At 58.6% G+C, this 21020-nt stretch overlaps 1 protein-coding gene across 1 annotated transcript; it reads left to right on the top strand.

Moving 5' to 3' along the window:
* Positions 1-538: 538 nt before the first annotated feature.
* Positions 539-20995, top strand: PIK3R2 (phosphoinositide-3-kinase regulatory subunit 2). Its single transcript, XM_036399605.2, has 16 exons — positions 539-653; positions 7440-8163; positions 12186-12278; positions 12657-12719; positions 13651-13782; positions 13983-14184; positions 14441-14526; positions 14797-14902; positions 14999-15097; positions 15225-15405; positions 15592-15717; positions 15983-16125; positions 16326-16502; positions 16725-16796; positions 17001-17171; positions 17802-20995. Exons 2-16 carry the CDS (start codon positions 7824-7826, stop codon positions 17992-17994), a joined length of 2184 nt encoding a protein of 727 aa, XP_036255498.1. The 5' UTR covers positions 539-653; positions 7440-7823; the 3' UTR covers positions 17995-20995.
* Positions 20996-21020: the final 25 nt, after the last annotated feature.

Raw genomic sequence — 21020 nt, 5'->3', positions numbered from 1 at the left:
CGGTGCTGCGCCCCGTTCCTGGTTCAATCCCGGTTCAACCCTGGTTCAATCCCAGTTCAATCCCGGTTCAGTCCCGGTTCAATCCCAGTACAATCCCGGCATAATCCCGGTTCAATTCCGGTAGAATCCCGGTTCAATCCCCATTCAATCCTGGCACAATCCCGTTTTAATCCCAGTACAATCCTGGTGCTGTGCCCCGTTCCCGGTTCAGTCCCGGTACAATCCCGTTTCAATCCCGGTACAATCCCGTTTCAATCCCGGTTCAATGCCGTTTCAATCCCGGTTTAGTCCCGGTTCAATCCCGGTGCCCGATGCGGTGCCCGCTCCATTCGCCACCAGGGGGCGACGCCGCGCTCTCCTTCCGGACCCTCTCGGCTCCTTCCGGAGAGTCTCGCGCGAGGGGCGGGGCCCCGATAACGATCGGGCCAGGGGAGGGGCGGGGCCGGAGTCTTCGGTCAGCTCCGTCCCCTGTCGTCGGCGCTCGGTTATTTCCGGGATAGATTCGGGCAGTTCCGTTCTCTCTCGTCTGCTGTCGGCTGTTTCCGGGGCGGGTTCGGGCCGTTCCGGCGGCGCTCGGGCCTGTCCAAGGCTCCGCCGGGCCGGAGGCAGCAGCGGGCTGGAGGCGAGCGGCGGCGGATGGGGCCGGCGGAGAGGTGCGGCGGGGCCGGGAGCGGCGGGATCGGGATCGGGGCATCGGGATGGGGGAGAGCGGGCCCAGATCGAAACCAGGCCCAGGGTGGGCGTCGGGACCCCCTCAGCGTGAGGCGCCCCGGGGCTTGGCTCTGTCCATCACGGGGCAACCTCGAGGATGTCCCCGGACCCTTCGGGAGCTGCCGGCGCACGGTGTCCCGCTGCCAGGACACTGCCACTGCCGTGTGGCTTCGCCGTGATGCCGAGGCTATGCCCCCCGATTCCTCCCGATCCGTCCCTGTCCCCCCCATTGTCGGGGATATGCCCCCCCGGTCCCCCCAGGGCTGTCTCTGTGTCCTCCCATTGCGGGGGCTGTGCCCCCGATTACCCCCCCGAGCTGTCCCTGTCCCTCCCATTGCCGGGGCTGTTGCCCCCCATTCCGCCCCGAGCTGTCCCTGTCCCTCCCATTGCCGGGGCTGTGCCCCCCGATGCCTCCCGAGCTGTCCCTGTCCCTCCCATTGCCGGGGCTGTGCCCCCCATTCCGCCCCGAGCTGTCCCTGTCCCTCCCATTGCGGGGGCTGTGCCCCCGATTACCCCCCCGAGCTGTCCCTGTCCCCCCCATTGCCGGGGCTGTGCCCCCCATTCTGCCCCCAGCTGTCCCTGTCCCCCTCCGCCATTGCCGGGACTGTGTCCCCAATCTCTCCTGGTTGTCTGCAGCCCAGCAGTGCCATCACAGATCCCCCCCGTGCCACTGTCCCCACAGTGGTGACAATGCAGGGACCCCCCCGCACGGTACATCCCCATCGCCCAGAGTCCTGGGGGTCCCAGCTCTGTTCCCCCTGCCCCGGGGGCAGTTCACACCCAGCAGGTCCCAGGCTGGAGCTGGTGCCCCAGGGATGTGCCAGGTTCAGCCCAAGGGTGGCTTTGCACGGCATCCCCCGAGCCCTGGCTCTGGCATGAGCCCCCCCCACTGCTTCCCACAGAGGTTGGCCATTGCATTTCTTCCCTTCCTGGGGATGTTTCTCAGCCCCTTGAGGAGGAAGGTTCCCATGGTCTTGTGCCTCCTGAACTGGGGGTCTGTGATCGATAGGGGATAAAACCAGAGGGTAAAACTGTGGAGAAAAGCGAGCTGTGAGGAGCTGGAGCAGCCCCAGCGTTGCCTTTCAATGGAGCCGTGGCTGCCTCTCCTCCCATTAATGCAGCTTTGATTTCCCAAGCAGCTCTTGGAGCCGCTGGGGAACTGGCCCTGTGACTTTCTCTGTGAGAGCAGAGAATGGAGACAGCTGAGTAAATATAGCCTAAATCACTGCTTTCCTGGCCATTCCCCCACCCTTCCCCGACATGCCGAGGGCTGCCGTGTCCCCGAGGCTGCACTGGGCTCTGCTCTAGCCTTCCACCATGTGGGAAAGTCCAAGGCATGATTTGGTTTCTTTGGTGACTCCCTTTGACGTGGGCAGCTCGTGCTTCCAGCTTCATGGCACGGCCTCGTTCCTCCTAAAGCTGCCCCAAACCCCAGCATTCCCAACTCACTGGAACAAGGTTTTAGGCACACAGGAAAATCCTCTGTGCCTGCAGTTGGGTCTGGCTTGGACAAAGGCGCTGGGTTGGAAGGGAGAGCGCGGCTCAGCTGGAATGTGGCGAGGAGCAGAGTGGTTTGCGGAGCCAGTTTGGAGCCGTGTCAGAGCTCTGAGTGCCGGGGTGTGTTTACAATGAAAAAGAGTATTTATAATATCGAGGGCTCTTTTAATTCCTCTGGGAATCTCTGGAGCCGCAGCTTGGAGCTAAAGTAGCTGGGTAATGGAAGATGAAAAGCAGACAGAGGAAGGGATGGTGGATTTCTCAAGTTGGAAGGTCTTGGCTCTCTCACCAATATCCAAATCATGCTGGTCTGTTAACTTGGGTGCTTCTTACCTCGTCAGTTACTTCATGTGATTGCTGAGCTGCACAGAGCTGCTAATAAATCATATAAATTCCAAATACCCTGGGGAATGTGATTTTAAGCAGATAAGTTAGCAAGAGCAGTTGGATTTCTTTTTTTTTCATGTACTCAGGTTTTTTTTAGAACTGTAATTTTTTTGCCAAAATACAGCTCCTGGGTTTCTATATCCCTAAAGCCAGCTCCATGAATGCTCCTAAAATGGAATTCGTGTGTTCTTGCTGCGTTGGGGGATGGTGTAAGAGCAGCCTGGAGTGAGGTGATGGGGCTGGTGTTGGGTGCTGGGCCCTTCTCTGCCCACTGCCAGCAAATAAAAGTCTCTGGCCACATAAAAATGTCTTGTAGGCAGGAGGAGAAAGTTTGTGAGGTGGTTGAGAAAGAACAAGCTTCAGCTGGAGCAAGGAAGTTCAGTGTCAGAAGCCTCTGGACAGTGTGAGAAGTCTTGGAGTAAGTGTGCAGACTGCCTGAGGTGCTCTCACGCTGTCCAGCCTTTGAGCAGGAGGTCTCTGGGACCTCCAGTGGTCTCCCAAAAGTGAGGAAGGTGTTGGCCATCCTGTTTTATTCAGCTCCTCGTGTCCCTGCTAATCATGACATTGACCTTTTCAGTGAAATATTTCAGATACTCCTTCATTTCCTCGGGCTTTGGTGAATAAAGCAAGATATTTAATGAAACTCAGGCATGAGCAGGAGGAGATGCTCAGTGTCCCTGGCAAAGGGTGGCCTGTGGCTGTGGGCAGGAGCTGCTGCTGGCTGGCTGGGAAGCATTTCTGGGGAAAAGAAGAGGTGAAAACGGCCTTGGCCGTCCCATGCCTGGCTGGGGCACGGCTCAGGCATACCTCCCCTCCTCCCCTGCAGCTTTTCCCTGGAAGGAAATACCAGCTGGCTTGGCAGCGCCGTGGCCAGCCCGGGCTCCAGCTCTCCCTGCTCCGCTGGCCGCTTCCCCAGGGGCAGCTGCTGGAGCGTGTCCAGCTCCGCTTCCCGCCCGCCCCAGCTCCCTGCAGGCTCTCCCAGCTCCTTCCCCCACAGCTCCTCGTGGCACTGCTGCCTCTAGCACAGCCTGGCTCATGGCTCCAGCCTCGCCAGACGTTTCTCCAGTCATTGTTCCTGCTGGGGAGGCAGCGGGCCCGGGAAGCTGCCTGGGAGCACAGACAGGGGTTTGCTGTGCTGTTTGTCCTGATTGTAAATCAGGGGCTGCCGAGCTCTTGCCCTCTCTGCCACTCGGTGGGCACAGGATGACCCATGATGTGCTTGCCATTGGCAGCTTCAGGAGCTGAGGCCATCAGAGCTGCCCTGGCTGTGTGGGTCAGAAGGATGTGATGCAGCAGCAGATGTCACCGTGGCAGGCAATTCCCTGTCCATTTTTATTCCCATCCATCATTGCATTGTTCTATTTTCTCTTTTTATTAAAGGAAAAGTTTGTTCTTTTTGTTTGTAACTTGCAGTTCAAACTCGATAGGGTGTTTGTTTTGCTCGCTGAGGATCTGATGTAACTTGGAGAGGTTGGAGCTGCATATACTGGTGTGAGCATATTCTTCTTTTAAATATTTTTATGCATTCTTTCCTCTCTCTGGAAGGAAAGTAACTCAGTCTTGCTTCAAGTCAAGCTGCACTTGGAACTGCATTTGGAACTGGGTTAAAAAGCACAGGAACCACATTTAAAATGTTAAGATGCTTTTATTTATGTGCTGGGCACAGACAAAAAGACTTGTAATGTGTTTTTTGTTTCAAACCGATGTATTAAACAAAGAAAGTATTGACAGCAGTTAATGAATCGAGGGATTGTTTCTGGGCGCTGAGATAGATTTACCAAAGGTATTTAGCTGTCTGATGCATGGGATTTTCAGAGCAGCCTAAGCAAGTGCTCACCAGCACAGACACACGAGGTTCCTCTCTGAGAGCTGAGCAAAGCTGGAGCTGGGCCCAGCAGAAATCTTTTGGCGAGGTGCTGCCTCTCTCCTGCTCCGAGGTGCGCTTCCAGCCGACAGGCTCGTGCGTGTCCCGGCCTCTCGGCGCTGCCTTCCCTCCCAAGAGCTGTTCCAGGGCTTTGGGAAGTGTGTGTTCCCAATCCCCAGAGCTCTGTCAGCTGCTCTCCAAGGGTGCACAGCCTTCCTGCAGCTCAGCCAGGGAAGCCTCTGGCTGGGTCCCTGGCAGGACAGAGGACAGCTGTTGCCCTGGAGAGGACGGTGCTGGCACTAGCCATGAGGATTTGGGTCACCCGGGGGGCTCCTCACTCATGTTCATGAGCACTCAGTGCCCACCTGGGCTGAGTGTGGGGAAAACAGGTGAGGCTTCTCCAGGAACAGCCTGCCTCTGAGTTCTCTGGTTTTTTTTGTGTGCCCAGTGACCCACTGGGATGTGGAGAGCGTGGTGGCACAGAGCTGTGCCTGCATTCCCACCCCAGGGAAGAAGGCTGTGAAGGAGTCGGTTGGAAGAAGCTGTGGGACTTGCTCTTTGGAGACACTCAGTGCTCCAGAGTCACTCTCCTCTTCCCACCCCTCCATGCAGATCTGCTTTTAAAAGCTACTGAACGAGTTTGCCAGGCCTGAGCGTTTTGTCCTTCCAGCCTCTTCAGCTGCACCGGCTTGTCGGAGACGCCCGGAGTCGGGGCTGGGATCTGCGGGTGGAAGCTGGGGGGGTGCCTGTGGGGGAGCCTTGACCCTGCTGGGCTTGGGCTCTGCTGCCTCTGGGTGCACTCTGAGTCTGTCCTCTCCAGGAGGAGCCACTCTGGGGTCTGTCCTTCCCAGGAGGAGGGGGAGCTGCCAGTGCCGTGCCCAGCGGCCACTCAGGCCCTTGGCATCCAGACAGTGCCCCCGGCACGGCGACTCCGCTCTGGGGGACCCTGACAGGCAGCGCTCAGAGGGGCAGCCAGTGAGCCTGGTCATAAATCTCTCTTTATGCTCTGGATTATGAAGTAATATTTTCCTGGCTGGGGCTGGTTGGATTGGGGAAATGCGGGCTCTGCTGCGAGTTCCTTGTGGCCACTATCCCAGCATGGTGGGAGCTTTCATAGCGACCCTGCTGGGCTGTGCTGCTTCCCCTGTGAACATCAGAAACCTCTGTAGGGTCTCTCCATGAATTCTGCAGTTTGGTGTTGCTCCTGGATTTCTGGAGAAGCTCTCCAGCAAGTTGGATCAGGCTCAATCCTGTTCCCCACCCGCCTCTGGCCGCAAGTGCCTCACCTCCCCGCGGGCAGTGCCTGTTCATTCATGGCAAAGACAGCCTGGCTGGGACGCCTGCCCGAGCTCAGGCAGGCGGTGCGGGCTCTGGCTGCTGCACAGGTTTCCTGTGCCATGGCCTCTTTGTGCCTTTTGTCCTTGTCAAGGGAAGGAGCCCTGGTGCTGAGCTGGAGAGCCCGGCTGTGAGAGGTGGGTCTGGCTCCTCTCAGGGGACTCACCCCCATCCCAGACTTTGTGGCAGCACGTGCAGATGTGGTGACACGTGCAGGGGTGATATACCACGTGCAGGGGTGATATACCACGTGCAGGAGGAAAGAGGGATTTGTAGCTGATATGAACTGTAAAGTGTAACTGGCCCGGAAGGGTTATTTTGAAATCCTGCAGATCACCACCGTTGGTGCCTGTCACAGAGTCCAACCAGCAGTCAGAGCAGCCCTGGCTTCGTGCCATGCTTGGTTGTTCACTGACCCCTCTGGGAAGGGTGTCCTGGCTCTCTTTACCTCCTCACATCCCTCTGCCCAGGCTCCCACAGCCCTGAGAAGCACCTTCCTGCTCGTTAATAGTTTTCAGATGAGGCTCAGGAGTTTGAGCTGGGTTTGGTGGTTTCTGGGCCAAGGCAGCTCAAGCCTTTAACAGGACCTGCAGCATTTGAGCAGGCCCAGGGTGTCCCTGGGAAGGCTGAGTTCTGGCTGCCCCAGTGCCTTGCAGGTCCGGTCCTCGGCCGCATGCCATTTCTGCGGGAACCAGAACTCTGGGATTTGCCTGAGGGAAGTGGAAAACTGGCCTGTGCAGCCAGGAGGGGATGGGAAAAGAGGACGTGCCTGGCTGGTGGGAATGTCCCGGCTCGTACATCTCTTCAACAACATGTTATAACCCAGGTTTATTCTTTTTGGTGGATTTCTGGGCAGGGCAGGCAGCATATTCAATTTCTCTCTGAATAGCTGAAAGGCAGTTAGGAGCTCTAAGTAGACTTGAAGGCTTCTAAAGATTATTTTAACTCCTTTTGCCTCCATCTCTGCGAAAGGAACCTGTGCCTGTACTTGATGCTGCTGCTGCTTTTGAAAAGTTCAAAAATTGACTTTTTGCTCAGAGCAAAGCTTTGAAGTGCTGTTCTGTGGGAATGGCAGTGCATCTCGAAAGCCTTTTGCTGAAAGCGTGGTTAACCTACATTTGTGGGCAGCTCCCTTCAGAAGATGCCTTTGTGGGGGATTGCATGGCAAGATGTAAAGGTGAACTGTGAAATTTAATCGATTTAACAAGGGAAGGTTAAATCTGTTTGTTCTGTTCCCATTCAGGGCCTGCAGCTGGTGGGTGCAGGGTCACCCTTTTCTGTATGCAAAAGTTATCCTGCATAAAGGCTGTTTTGTCCCACTTGTTGTCTCCTTGTTTGCATAAGTGCTGCGAGGAGGGTAAGCTGAAGAAGCAGGGGTGAACCTCTTTAAGATGCAGAGCTGGTGCCTGGCAGTAGCAGAGAGCAGGCAGCGTTCCTGCCTGCAGCCACTGGCTCCTCACTTGCTTTTGGGAGTGTAAATCGGGATTAGCACGCCCTGCTTGGATCCAGGGCTCAGCAGCAGCTGCTGGGTAGGAGAGAAACGAGTCCTGCCTCTCTCCGGTGAACCCCTGGTTTGAATGTTGGCGTGTCAGGAGGGCGTGGGGTGCCTGGCTGTGTGCAGTGACAATTCTTCTTCTCTTTGCAGGCACTGGAAAGGGGAACATAGCGTGCCACGCTGTTCCAGGCTGGAAGCCTACTGTGCTTTTCCTCCCCAGACTCCAAGAGACTGGTTTTTTTGGTGAAACAGACCCTGATCTCGGGTTTCTTTGCTGCATGCCCTCTCACCAGTGCTGGATTATGTTCGTCTCCTTCTCCCTCTGCTCCATAATTTGGTTGAATCGTGGTTTCAAGCTGAGGAAAAGGGGCTGCACCTAAGCGCTCCTGGGCACCCAGACCAGGCTCCTGGGGTGCCAGTTCACACAGAGACAGTTCACAGTGCTGATGGGGGAGAGCTGCCTCTGAGGGCCCTCCTCTCCCACCTGGAACGTGCTGCCTCACCCTTCAGAGCCCTTCTCCCCCGGCAGAGAGGATGGGCAGCACCGACGGCTTCCAGTACCGCGCGCTCTACCCGTACCGCAAGGAGCGCGAGGAGGACATTGACCTGCTGCCCGGGGACATCCTGGTCGTGAGCAAGGGGGCCCTGCAAGCCTTGGGCTTCAAAGATGGAGATGAGCAGACCCCCAATCAGATCGGGTGGATCCTGGGTGTCAACGAGCGCACCAAGCAGAAGGGGGACTTTCCTGGCACCTACGTGGAGTACGTGGGGCCGGTGAAAATCGCTGTCCCCTCACACCGACCCCGGGTGCAGAGACCCCTGCCTGCCACACCCGGGGCCAGTGGTGGCCGGCTGCCCGAGGCTCTGGAGCAAGGTAAGCCCTGCTGTGTGCCCTGTCGCTCTGGGGCACCTCCACAGTCTTGCTGTGTGACTGGCTTCACAGGACAGCAGTGAAACCCTCAGCTCGGCAGTACTGGGTTGCCCCACCAGCAGCAGTATAGTTGAGTCACAACCAAAAGCCAGCCTCTCTCAGTCCTGGCCCAGAGGAAAGCACTTTGTTCCTCCAGCTTGTCAATCTGCTCAGCAGAGCTTCCTGGGGCAAGCTTTGTCCCACTCTTACATCTCCATGATCCTTCTCCCCCTCTGTTCTGCAACCAGCCAGGATCCCCACGGTCCCTCTCCCTGCTCCACTGAGTTTTGCCAGGCTCCCTCCCTTCAGGATAAGTCCTGACCTCTCCCAACCACCACCTCCCCGCCCCTGCAGCGCCTGGGGCAGTGCTCCCTGCCAAGAGCTGCTCAGCCCTGCTGAGAGACACAATTACTTGTCTCTGGGCAAGAGGAGAAAAGTCAGGGTCTAAAAGAGTTCTTCTGAGAACTGGAGCTAATTGCTTGTCTGCCTGGCAGCCAGCCCACCCCGCGGGTCGCAGAGCCCTCGCTGGGGCCAGGCAGCCACCCTGGGGCTGGGCATGGGCTGTCCTGCACCTGCAGCTGCCTCCCAGCCCGCCTGGCCTTGGCACAGACGCGGGCTGGGAGAGCCAACGTGCCTCAGCCCTGCCTGTGGAGCTGTGGCAGCTGCCTGCTCTTAGCCTGTTTGTTTGGCTCCCAGGCACATCAACCCTGTGGCCAGGGCTCAGCAGCCCCCAGGCTTCTCCCTTCTACTCTTCCATTGTGAGACCCCCACCTGCAGTGCTGAGTCTGGGTCTGGACAAGGCAAGAAAGATGTGGGCCTGTTAGAGTGAGTCCAGGGGAGGCCACACAAGTGCTCCTAGGGCTGGAGCCCCTCTGCTCTGGAGCCAGGCTGAAAGAACTGGGGGTGTTCACCTGGAGAAGAGAAGGCTCTGGGAGACCTTATTGTGGCCTTCCAGTACTTAAAGGGAGCTTATATAAAAGAGGGAGAGAGGCTTCTTATACAGACAGATAGTGATAGGACAAGGGGGAAGTTTTAAATTAAAAGAGGGAGAGATTTAGATTAGATGTTATGAAGAAATTCCTGACTGTGAGGGTGGTGAGGCCCTGGCACAGGTTTCCCAGAGCAGCTGTGGCTGCCCCATCCCTGGAAGTGTTCCAGGTCAAGCTGGATGGGGCTTGGAGCAACCTGATCTAGTGGAGGGTGTCCCTGCACAAGGCAGGGGGGTTTTAATGGGTGATCTTTTAAGGTCCCTTCCAATCCAGACCATTCTGTGATCCTCTGGGGGGTGACAGCCACACTTGGCCTTCCCATGCCTGACAGAAGATCTCGTGCTGGTGTACATGGGAGGAGTGGGGTCAGCAGCAGGAGCTGGAGAGTGCCAGGGAACGCTCCCAGCTGGCAGTGCTGCATCCTCCCCGTCCCTCTGTGCCTGGGAACCACGGCTACCCCAGCAGATGCTTCTGGCTGTGTGAAAACACCTCTGGGGTCTTACGAAACCGGGCTTGTGGGGCTGGTGCAGCTCCCTGCAGCTGCCTCCTGCTCCCGGAGCCGGAGGGGCGGCCCCAGGAAACATCTCCGCAGGGTGGGAATGCGGCCGGGCCCTGCTGCGTTTGGGTTGGCAGGAGAGCCTGACCTGAGTCATCCCGCTTGCAACCTGCCTTTCCAAGAAAGCTGCTCCTCTCAGGAGCCTGGGATGTGCTCTGTGCTGCTGCTCTGTGCTGCTGGGATGTGCTCTGTGCTGCCTGTGCTGGCCTTGCCTGCATGTGCTCCCTCGGGGGCTGGATTTCTGCCCTCCTCGGCTCTCCCCGCTTGGTGGAGGTGTGTCTGGAGGTCAAAGCCAATGGTGGGGTCTCTGGGAGGTGGAACAAGATACGTGCCAAAGCTCCCGAAGCACAGCAAAGACAAATTTGGGAAGGAAACCAAAAGCCAGCCTCTCTGCATTGTGCCCAGGGATGGAGGGTGGGGTACCAGGGCACGTGAGACCAGCTTTGTCCCACTCTTACATCTCCAAGATCCTTCTCCCGCTCTGTTCTACAACTAGCCAGGATCCTATGGTCCCTGCTCCACTGAGTTTTACCCTGTCCCTGTCCCCTGTGGGGCCATCCCCAGAGCCAACCTCCACTCAGGGCATAGGCAGGGCCTGCAGGGAGGCAGTTCAAACACCCCAGAGCCATTTTACACTCAGCCTGCTGGTTTGATCCCTCTATGGGCCATTCACTTAAGAGCTGGACTTGAAGATCATTGTGGTTCACTTCCAACTCAGGATATTCTGTGATTCTTTATTTCTGTATTCTGCTGGGGAGACACATTTTTGCAATGGAAAAACCGTATTTGAGCCAAGCCTGTCTTAGTTCTTCACGGCGTGCACTTTAGGAGGTGCAGAAGCGGCTCCTGGCAGCCCCACGAAGCTCCTTCCCTGCTTCCCAGCTCCTGCCCTGGCTGGCAGGGACCCCTGAGCCCCTCAGTGTCACTCGTGGAGCAGGGCCAGCCCCACAGCTGTCCCTGGAGCAGCGAGACCCGGCGCGTTCTGCCGCTGGATTTACGAGCTGCTGGTGTTTGCCTTCCGCAGAGAACACGAGCGGAAAATGCGGCTCGGGAATATTTCCGCAGCTGCCCGGGCCGTGCTGTGAGCAGCCTTGTTCACGGCAGCCCAGCCCGGAGGCCCGGCAGGCTCAGGAGTTGCTGCTGGCTCCCCGCTCTGTGCCTGACAAAAAAAGACAAGCTGCTGCCTGCTGAAGCAGCACATTCCCGGCCGGGCCACGTGGGCAGTGCCAGTATTTACTCTCCCTTCAGTTCTTCCCAAGGGTCAGGCAGGGAGCTGCCAGCCTGGAAGTTTGCCTGCAGCTTCCCCACAGCGACCCACACCATGCCCAGGAGCTTGCTCCACGGGGGGATTGTCCCCTGTCCCAGTAGCACAGGCCTTTGCAGAGCTGCTGGGTGCCTGACCCTTGTGCTTCCCTTCCCTTCCCTTCCCATGGCTGTTCTGTCTCCCCTCGAGGCCGTGGGTGCAGGAGGCTGAGCTGGGTGCTCAGTTCCAGCTTGCTGCGCCTTGTGGTGAGACCACACCAGGCGAGCTCGGGTCAGATCCATGACAACGGAGCTGTTTCGCAACGGGGAGCAGCCTCTTGGCTCTGCCTCTGCAGAGTGGAGTGTGCTGGGTGTCCTCACCCACTGCGGGCTCCCCAGGGTCTGCCAGGTGCTGTGGACCAGCCTGGAGGAAGCTCCTGCTCTGGCTGGTGCTGCTTTGGAAGCGGGATGGAGCCTGGCACCGCTCATCCCTCTGCAAACCTCCTGCTGGCAGCTCCTCAGCCAGGCCTGCGTGCTCCTGCCCCGGCATGCACAGGGGAGGGGGGTGCCTGCAGCCAGAACCTCAAGATTTTCTGGAAGTGGCAGTGAAATACCACCTGACATGGGGCTGCAGATCCCCCAGGAATGGGGGGACCCTGTAGCAGCTTGCACAGAGGCTGTGGGCTCACGGGGAGGGGGAGGCACAGGGCCGGTTTCCATGTTAAACGAGCAATCAAGGGCAGGAATTTGCTGACACGGCGTTCTGTCTGAATCGCTGGATTAATCACAGCTCACCACGACCAGCAGAGCGAGCTCCCTGGCCCCGCTCCCCTGCCAGCCCTATGCAGCCCCTGTGCTGGGCAGGGACCCAGCCCTGAGCTCCAGGAGCCCTGGTAACCCCTGTGCTGCCTGCCCGGGGGGGTAGGGGTCCCCAGGGGGGTGGGCTCTGTCTCCAGGCCTCTGCTCAGAGCAGCAGATATCTCCCTGTGCGCACCCAGTCAGGGCTGGAGCTCAACAAGTGCTGGGCTGGCTCCTGGGCAGGTTGCTTGCAGGCTGCATGCTGTGTTTGCTGGGGCCACAGCCTCACAGCGGGGGCCACGGCTTTCCTTGCTCCTGTTGGGAGTTGCCTGGGTTGTGCCCAGCTCTGCTGCTGAGGGCTGAGCTGGTGCTGAGCCCTTCTCTCCCTCCCTCTCCCCCAGGGTCTCCTCTCCTGGACTTGCAGGAGCAGTTCAGTCCTCCCGAGATTGCTCCGCCACTCCTGGTGAAGCTGGTGGAAGCTATTGAGAAGAAAGGTAAGGGGGCAATGCTGAGCACTGGGGATGCTGATAAACCCCCAAAACTCCACAATGAAACCTGAGCTCTGTGGGACACACAGGACACAACTGCTCTCATCTTCCTCCCTGGGTTGAGCTGCTGAGGCCCGTGAGGGTGTTTGATTTGGGTACCTGCACGCACTGGGTGGGTGCTGCGGTTTGGGAAGAGCTTCCAGCCTGGATCTGTGCCATGGTGGAAAAATGGGGCCACTGAACCGCGTGTCCTGGGGGCCAAGGGGGCTGCAGCAGGGGGTTGGCTTGGACACCATCCAGGCCTGGCCATGCCACAACCATGGCCCAGCTGGCAGCGAAACAGTGCCTGTGCTGGAGCTGACAGCAGTGTCCCCCCTTCCGCAGGGTTGGACAGCGAGATGTTGTACAGGACATCTGGCTCCGAACTGAGGCAGGCGCTGAGAACCGGTAAGAACCAGCTCGGCGCGGTGGAGGCGAATCGGCTCAGATGGAGGAGATTAGTGGATGTGACAGCGCCAGCAGTAATGCAATCCAGGCCAGGCTCGCCTGTCCCCGGCAGTTCCTGACTCCCAGCACGCTGCCTCTGGGGCTGGGCTGTCCCCATCCCAACGTGTCCTTGTCCTGCGTGGAAGGGATGGGACAGAGGGGATCCCTGCCACCATCCGTGGGGGGCTGGCTCAGAGACTCGCAGGCAAACAACAGAACCCCTGTGCTTGTCCCCTGCTGTCTTTGGGGTGCCCTTCTGATGGGCTGGTGGAGGCTTCTCTGGCTCTGTCATGCCACTAATAAGCAGGGGAGGATCTTTGAGCTCAGCTTGGTGGCTGGGGCCGATGTCTGTGCCGGGGAGCCCTGGGAGCCGTCTGCCTCTCGGCCGGGCTGGGGCCTCATCCGGCACCACGCTGGCGAGTCCCCTCCCGCAGACGTTCCTGCAAACCCCAACCACACAGTGCTGCCAGCCTGGGCTCTTGGGACGGGCCTTTTGTGCTTCCCAAAATGCTGAGTTCGAGGGAGGTGTGTGGCTGCTCAGTCTGCACTCGACTCTTGCTGGCAGCGGAGAGCAAAACTCTCACCCAAACTATACCTGCTCAGAATTCTTGTGTTGAGGTTCAGAGCAAAGGTTGTGGGTACCCAGAATGACCTCTGCCCTCTCCCAAGGGGAACTGCTGGGGTTCCCAGAACCAGATTATTTCTGGGGTGCACATCCTCTGTCACATGAACTGCCTGAAGGCTGCCTGAGCTTCCTCGTGGTGCTGGTGAGCTCTCATGATAGCTGGCTGCTGTGTGATGGTTTATGGGATGGGTGTTGGCAGCACCGGAGCTGCCAGCTGGGTGCCCAGTACTGTGTCCACCCTCCCATGGGAAATCTGTGCCCTGACAGATTGGACCCTGGGTGACCTGGAGCCCCTGGACGTGCACTCCCTGGGCGAGGCACTGCGAGGTTACCTGCAGGACCTGCCCTCCCCCGTGGTGCCAGTGTCAGTGCATGGAGATATCCTTCGCATCCTGCAGGGTAAGGGCCTCCCTGGCTGGCTTGGGAATGGGTGCCTGGGTGGGGTGGACACATCTGGGATATTAAAATAAGCCCTGTCCCTATGGGGCCTGGCACATGGCGCCCAGTGCTGACAGCTCTCCTGTGCTGTGACGCAGCCGGAGCGTGGAGAGTGGTGCCGGCTGTCCCAGCTCTTCCCTCGTGTCTTGTTCTCTCCCCAGAGATCCCCCAGCCAGAGAATTGCCGGAAGCAGCTGCTGCTGGCCCTGGAGTCGCCTGCGGTCCCGCTCCAGAACACGCTCACCCTGCAGTTCCTGCTCCGGCATCTGGGGAAGGTATCGCAGCAGGCCGAGAGCAACAGCCTCCACCCTCGGGCCCTGGGAGAGATCTTCGGCCCCCTGCTCCTCCGGCTGCCTGGCGCCAGGTACGTCAGGCTTTTGGTCCCAGCAGTGCTCCCAGCTCCGGCCACTGTGCCTGCCAGGACAAGGAGTCCAGTCCCTGCTGGGCTGCACGTGGGATTAAACTGCTGGCAGCACGCAGAGCCGGGACAGAGACCTTGCTGCCCTGTCAGCCTGGGGTCTGGCAGCTGGGGTGAGCCAGCTGACCCCAGGGGACGTGGGAGCAGTGCCATGTTGTACCCCACAACTGCTGTTCTTAACTTGTCTCTTCTCTCCCTGCAGCCCAGAGCTGAGCCCTGACTTCTCTGTGCTGTTTCTGGAGACACTTCTGCAGACAAAGGAGCTGGAGCCAGAACAATTGCCTCCAGGTACTGAGACACCCCTTCCCTGGGGCCTGAGGCACTGGCATTTGTGGGTGTGGACTCTCTGCCCCCATGATTGGGTTGCTCAGGGTGTTTTGATAGCCTGGAGGCCGGCTCAAGGTGTTCAGCTGCTGGAGATGTACCTGGAGCAGCTCCAGGAAACGTGGTGGCCGAGGGGCCTTCCTGGGCCAGTCACTGCAGGGAGAGAGACTCGGGAATTGCCAGTGAGGAGCTGGGATTTGGGCTCACCCTGTTTCATCCCTCCTCCTCTCACAGCCCTGCCTCCCAAACCACCGAAGCCGAAGCCCAGCGCAGCCAGCCTGGCCAACGGGAACAACGCGCCCTTGCAGGACGCCGAGTGGTACTGGGGGGACATTTCCAGGTAAGGGGGCGACTGGCAGCTCACACCTGGGGTGCCCTGTCCATCAGGTGAGCCTTGGGGCCACCTCCCAGGCCGTGACAATCCTGTTCCTCGCAGGGAGGAGGTGAATGAGAAGCTCCGGGACACACCAGATGGGACCTTCTTGGTGCGTGATGCCTCCAGCAAGATCCAGGGGGAATACACACTCACACTCAGGTAAGGCTTTGGGATCCCCTGGGAGCCTCAGGGGTGCAGCTCCTGGGACATGTCCCTGTGCTTCCAGGGATGCCAAGGTCTCTGGCTGGGGTGGTGCTAAGTGGCCTCTCCTCTCCCCTGCATACAGGAAGGGAGGCAATAACAAGCTGATCAAGATCTTCCATCGGGAGGGCAAGTACGGCTTCTCGGAGCCCCTGACCTTTGGCTCGGTGGTGGAGCTCATCACCCACTACCGGCACGAGTCACTCGCCCAGTACAACGCCAAGCTGGACACCAGGCTGCTCTACCCCATCTCCAAGTACCAGCAGGTGAGGCCTGTGCTGCAGGGACATGGCTGGCAAGCACAGCCTGAACCAGGGGTGTTTGTTCATCCATCCCTGCCCTTTTGGTAGATGATAATGTCCCATCCCTCTCCCTGTGGGCTGGAATGTTTTGTTGTGGGGTTTTGTGGGGCCAGCTGGAGCAGGTCCTGACTGAGGCTGTGCCTATGGCAGGACCAGGTGGTGAAGGAGGACAGCGTGGAAGCTGTGGGGGAGCAGCTGAAGGTTTATCACCAGCAGTACCAGGACAAGAGCTGGGAGTACGACCTGCTGTATGAGGAGTACACACGTACATCCCAGGTATGTGGGCACTGCCTGAGACCCCCCCAGGGCTGCTCTGTCACCCCCTGAGTGCTGGCAGCCACCCTGCTATGTACAGGGGGGAGCAGAGATGGGGCACCTGTTGCCTCATTTGTCAGCTCATGGACAGGGACTCCCCAGAGGACGGGCTTTGAAGAGGGAGATATTTTGCCTGCAGCAAGGACAGAGCTGCTTTGGGGAAAGTTGAAAGAGGGGATGCAAATGTGCAGAAATGTTCCTCAGCTTTTCCCTCCCTTGTCTCCAGGAGCTGCAGATGAAGAGGACGGCAATTGAGGCCTTCAATGAGACGATCAAGATCTTTGAAGAGCAGTGTCAGACACAGGAGAAGTGCAGCAAGGAGTACATTGAGCGCTTCCGGAGGGAGGGCAACGAGAAGGAGGTGCAAAGGTGAGGATGGGGGTGGTGGTGGCCTGCCCTGCCTGGAGAAGGGCCCCAGGGGCTGCAAGGATCCTCCTGGCTCAGCACAGAGCCGAGGCACGTGGACTCCTTGTCTCTCCAGCAGCATGCTGTGGGCTGGAGCTGGCAGGCTGCCTCCTCCACCTCCCCCACTCTGGCTCACAGCCTAAACCCCCCTCTCTCTCTCCCAGGATCCTCATGAACTCAGAGAAGCTCAAGTCCCGCATCACAGAGATCCACGACAGCAAGATGAAGCTGGAGCAGGACCTGAAGAAACAAGCCTCGGAGAACCGGGAGATCGACAAGCGCATGAACAGCCTCAAGCCAGACCTGATGCAGCTGCGCAAGCTGCGGGACCAGTACTTGGTGTACGTAGTGCCCCTGCAGCGCTTCCCGGGAGCCATCCGCCCGCCTCCCCCGGGGCTCCGGGGCTCGTTGGGCCGGCTCGCAGCCCGCTGTGGGCTGGAGCCGCTCCCGCAGCGCGGCCTCGGCGCTCGGCGCTCCCCGGCAGCGGCGGCTGCTGCCCTCTGGTGACGGCCGCGCCCGGGGCTCGCTGCAGCCGCGCTCAGAGCTCTGCCCTCCTCCCCCAGGTGGCTGACGCAGAAGGGTGCCCGGCAGAAGAAGATCAACGAGTGGCTGGGCATCAAGAACGAGACAGAGGAGTGAGTGTCCTGCCCGTGTGCTGTTGGATTTGGGGGATGTGGGAGCACAGGCTGTGCAGCGGGTTCTGCCCGTGCTGTGGGCAAATCCCAGCTCCCTGCCTGGAGGCCGAGGATGCCTTCCCTGCCAGATGAAGCATTGTGGGGAGATGTGGGGGCCACACACCCAAATTTAGGGAATCTGACCCTGCCTGTGCTCGATTGCAGTCAATACTCCATGATGGATGATGAGGAGGAGCTGCCCCACCACGAGGAGAGGACGTGGTACGTGGGGAAGATCAACCGTGTGCAGGCAGAGGAGATGCTGTGTGGGAAACGGGACGGCACCTTCCTGATCCGTGAGAGCAGCCAGAAGGGGTGCTATGCCTGCTCTGTGGTGTGAGTATCCCTGTGCAGGTGGGGTGGGGAGGGGTGGGGTGGGATGGGATCCATGGGATGGTATGGGATCCATGGGATAGGATGAGATTGATGGGATGGGATGGGATCCATGAGATGGTGTGGGATCCATGGGATGAGATGGTGTGGGATCCATAGGATGGGATGGGATGGGATGGGATGGGATGGGATGGGATGGGATGGGATGGGATGGGATGGAATCCATGGGATGGGATGGGATCCATGGGATGGGATGGGATCCATGAGATGGTGTGGGATCCATGGGATGAGATGGTGTGGGATCCATGGGATGGGATGGGATGGGATAGGATGGGATAGGATGGGATGGGATGAGATGGGATGGGATGGGATGGGATCCATGGGATGGGATGGGATCCATGGGGTGGGATAGGATGGGATGGGATGAGATGGGATCCATGGGATGAGATGGGATCCATGGGATGGGATGGGGCTGGTTGTGTTCCTACATTGTTCCACCCTCCCCTTGCCAGATGCTGGAGGTGACAGCCCCCATCTGCCTCCAGCCAGGGCCAATTGTTTACACTGCTTTTTTGGCCCTGTTTGTGCTCCCCTGTCCCACTGCTGACCCAGGCTCCCGTGTCTCCCTGGCAGGGTGGATGGTGACACCAAGCACTGCGTGATCTACAAGACGGCGACGGGCTATGGGTTTGCTGAACCCTACAACCTCTACGCCTCCCTCAAGGACCTGGTCTTGCACTACAAGCACACGTCCCTGGTGCAGCACAATGACTCCCTGAATGTCACCCTGGCTCACCCGGTCCTTTCCCAGCCACCAGCCAGATGAGCAGCCCATGCACAACACAACAGCTGCCTTCAGCTTCTTCCCAGGGCGCTGCTTTCTGGCTCTGGACTCTTGCACCCTGTATAGTTGAGTCTCTGTGCTCCTGCTCCTTCAGAGCCTCTGAGATGTCTGTGACCGTTTCTGATGTCCCTCTTGGTCAGTAGCTGAAACCCGTGTTGGCTGATGGGACAGAAAGGCTGGGCTGTGGATTCGCAGTGGGCTCCAGCCTCTAGGAGGTGGGATCCAGTTGTGATTGAATTGCTGGGGATGAGCACAGCCCCCTCCCCTTCCCTGACAAGCAGGTCAGATCCCCTTCTTGCTGGCAGGTCGCCCCGCTACGCATCACTGTAGAGCTTTGGTTCTTGATTCCTCGGTGCTGTGACCGAGGGGTTCCCTGCCTGGACACTCGAGGAGGCAGAGGAGGAGGAGGAGGCTCCACTGAGTGTGTGCATCCTTCACTCTCACTTCTCTGAGTGGCCTCGCAGGCTGTGGTGGTGTCTGGTACGAGGGGTGCTGCTCTTGCATGCAGAGACACATTTAGGAAGGAGAAACCTCATCCTCAGTGGGGCTCCCTGGCTGAGATCTTCGCTCCATGCTGTGCCCCACCTGGCCACCATTCCCTCTTGTCATAACCACCTCTGGAGTGTTGCTGCCTGGGCTGGGAGGATCTGCTTAGCCATGAATCTCCCACCTTAGTTGTGCCAACGAAGCTGTGAAATCCGTGTTGGTACCCTTGTTTTCCTGGCAGGATCTGTGGCATGCACAGCTCGTTGTTTCCGGCCGGTCTCGGTGACTCTGCACACGTAACCCATTGAAGCTGACTGTAGCTCTGTAAATATGGTTCTTTTTGTGAGCAGCTGCTCCCCTGGTGCTGGTGTTTGCTGAGCCCCCAGTGCCACCCCCAGCGTGGGCAGCAGCTGCCAGGCTGCCACAGCCCTGGGCCCTGCAGCTGAAGCAGGAGAGGGCTGGAGTCCAACGCACACTACAAGCCCTACCTGGAATGAAGGACCTCTCTGCTGCAGGAGGACACCTCTGGGGGGCCCAGGGCATGCTGAAATGTATCTGCATGATGGTGAACTATGTATGCAAAGCACTTAAATCATGGGTACTGTATGGGGCCGGGGCAGGGCTGCCCACCCTGCTGCAGGTAGGGTACTGTGTCTGAGCTCAGAGGGCCCCAGGGCAGCCCAGGTGGGTCTGGAAGAGCTTTAAAAGCTGAGCTGAGAGTTGAAGCCATGGTGGCATTTGCTTTCCTGGGTTATCTCAGCTGCCTGGCTGGAGGAGAGAATTCTTGATCCTCTTGATTTGCCAGAGTGGCTGGTTCCCTCTCTGAGGCTCCTCCTTGGGACAGGCAGGTGGATGCCATGGACTCTGGCACTTCTGTTTCTCGTTGCAGCTTGGGTTCTGCTGGACCCATGGGGTGCTCTGTGCTCATGCTGTGCCTGCATGCTGTCCTTGATGTGCCACCTGCGTTGGGACTGCACTGTCCCTCCCTCCCTGGCCAGCTCTGCTGCTTTGCCTTGCTCTGGGCTTGTCCCCAGATCCTTCTGGAGCTGGGGCTGCTGGAGCAAACATCCCATTCCTGTTGCTTGTGGCAGCTCTCTGCTCAACTGTACAGCCCCATTCTGTGTTCTGCATGTTCTCTCCAGGCCCTGGGCCCTGGTTTTTGGGTCTGGTTTGTCAGTGTTTGGTGCTCAGGTGCAGGCAGTGGGTCAGGGGAGGCTGTGGTTGGCTTTGGGGATCACTTGGGAAAAGCTGCCAGGGATGAGTAAGGGAATAATTTGGACTCGGGCACGTGAGAGATGAGGGCACGTGGGACTGGGGCAGGGAGGCTCAGCCCTCACAGCTCTATCCTGAGGCCTCCTGGGGCCTGCAGAGTGACCAGGGGGCTGTACCAACACTCCAAAGCTTTGATAGTGTTCCACACCCTTTCAGCCTGGGGACTCTGCTGGTCCTGTGCTTGTCCCTGCACTTCCAGCACAGACAGACACTCTCCAGATACAGGACAGGCTGCAGGCAGATGGGATCCTCAGCCCCTCATCCCATGGGCTCCTCCACCACCACCCCTAAACGTGAGCTTGGGGCCAGTCCTGCCTGGGGGGATTGCTCCCTGCTCATGCCAGGACCTGCTGAGCATCTGGAAGAGTCTCAGCTTGAAGCTGTCACCTGTCAACACTCGCTTGGTGCTCACCTGGCTTTGCTGCCCAGGGAAATTCCAGCTTCACTTTATCCTGTGTTTTTCTCCTTTTGGCTGAATTTCTGTTGTTCTCCCTGTGCTGTCCCTTCCTGCTGTCCAGCCACAGCCCAAGGGGGGGTCACAGTCACCCCTCTTGCAGCACTGCCTTCCCTGCCTGCTGGCAGCCTGTCCTTGACAGGGCACTGCTCCCAGGGTCCTGTGTACGACGAGGAGGAAGATGCCCTTCCCCAGGGCTGCCTTTCCCTGACGGTGCTTCACTCAGCTCCTTGAACAGCAGCTTTCCCCTGCTCTCCCCGGGCTGGGCTCCCCCAGCATAAAAAGCTCGTTGTGATTTGTCCTTTGCTGCTTTGGCTCGTTCTGAACCCGGCCGCGTTTTGAGGCTGTGCTTTGCTGCTTGTGACGCCCACGTCCCCCAGCCGAGCCGCACGCCCGCCTCCCGTGGGTGCCACATGGCTGTCCCTGCTCCCCAGGGCACAGTTCGGGGCTCATCCCTCCGTGTCCCTGCTCTGGGGGGGCTCCCCCGTGTAACCCCCAATGTGCCAGTGGAGGCTTTGTGCTCGGAGAGGACGTGGTGGCTGCGTGAGGTTTTAGTTTCTAGGTATATGCAATAAAGAATAACCTGCCCCCCCCGAGCTGTCCGTTACCAGCAGTAGTGCTCTCTGCTCTTTCTGTTGATGTTTACTAATGTAAACCCAGTATTTGTTACTGTAAGAGGATTTTTTTTTTTTGTACGGTACTTCGAAAAAACCCACAAAAAACCAACCAAAAAAAAAAAAAAAAGGAAAGAAATAAACAAAATAAACAGAGTTAATGAAGCAGGCTGCTGGATTGC

The sequence above is a fragment of the Molothrus ater genome, chromosome 26 (genome assembly GCF_012460135.2).
Source record: "Molothrus ater isolate BHLD 08-10-18 breed brown headed cowbird chromosome 26, BPBGC_Mater_1.1, whole genome shotgun sequence".
Lineage (NCBI taxonomy): Eukaryota > Metazoa > Chordata > Aves > Passeriformes > Icteridae > Molothrus > Molothrus ater.
Note: the sequence above shows the minus strand (reverse complement) of the source record. Positions and strands in the feature narration are given on the sequence as shown.

Bases quoted from the DNA above. Each gene is read 5' to 3' on its own strand.
- PIK3R2 (XM_036399605.2), top strand. From the start codon at position 7,824: ATGGGCAGCACCGACGGCTTCCAGTACCGCGCGCTCTACCCGTACCGC. The intron at 15,718-15,982 runs GTATGTGGGCAC...CCTTGTCTCCAG, and splicing joins AGTACACACGTACATCCCAG to GAGCTGCAGATGAAGAGGAC. The intron at 17,172-17,801 runs GTGAGTATCCCT...TCTCCCTGGCAG, and splicing joins TGCTATGCCTGCTCTGTGGT to GGTGGATGGTGACACCAAGC.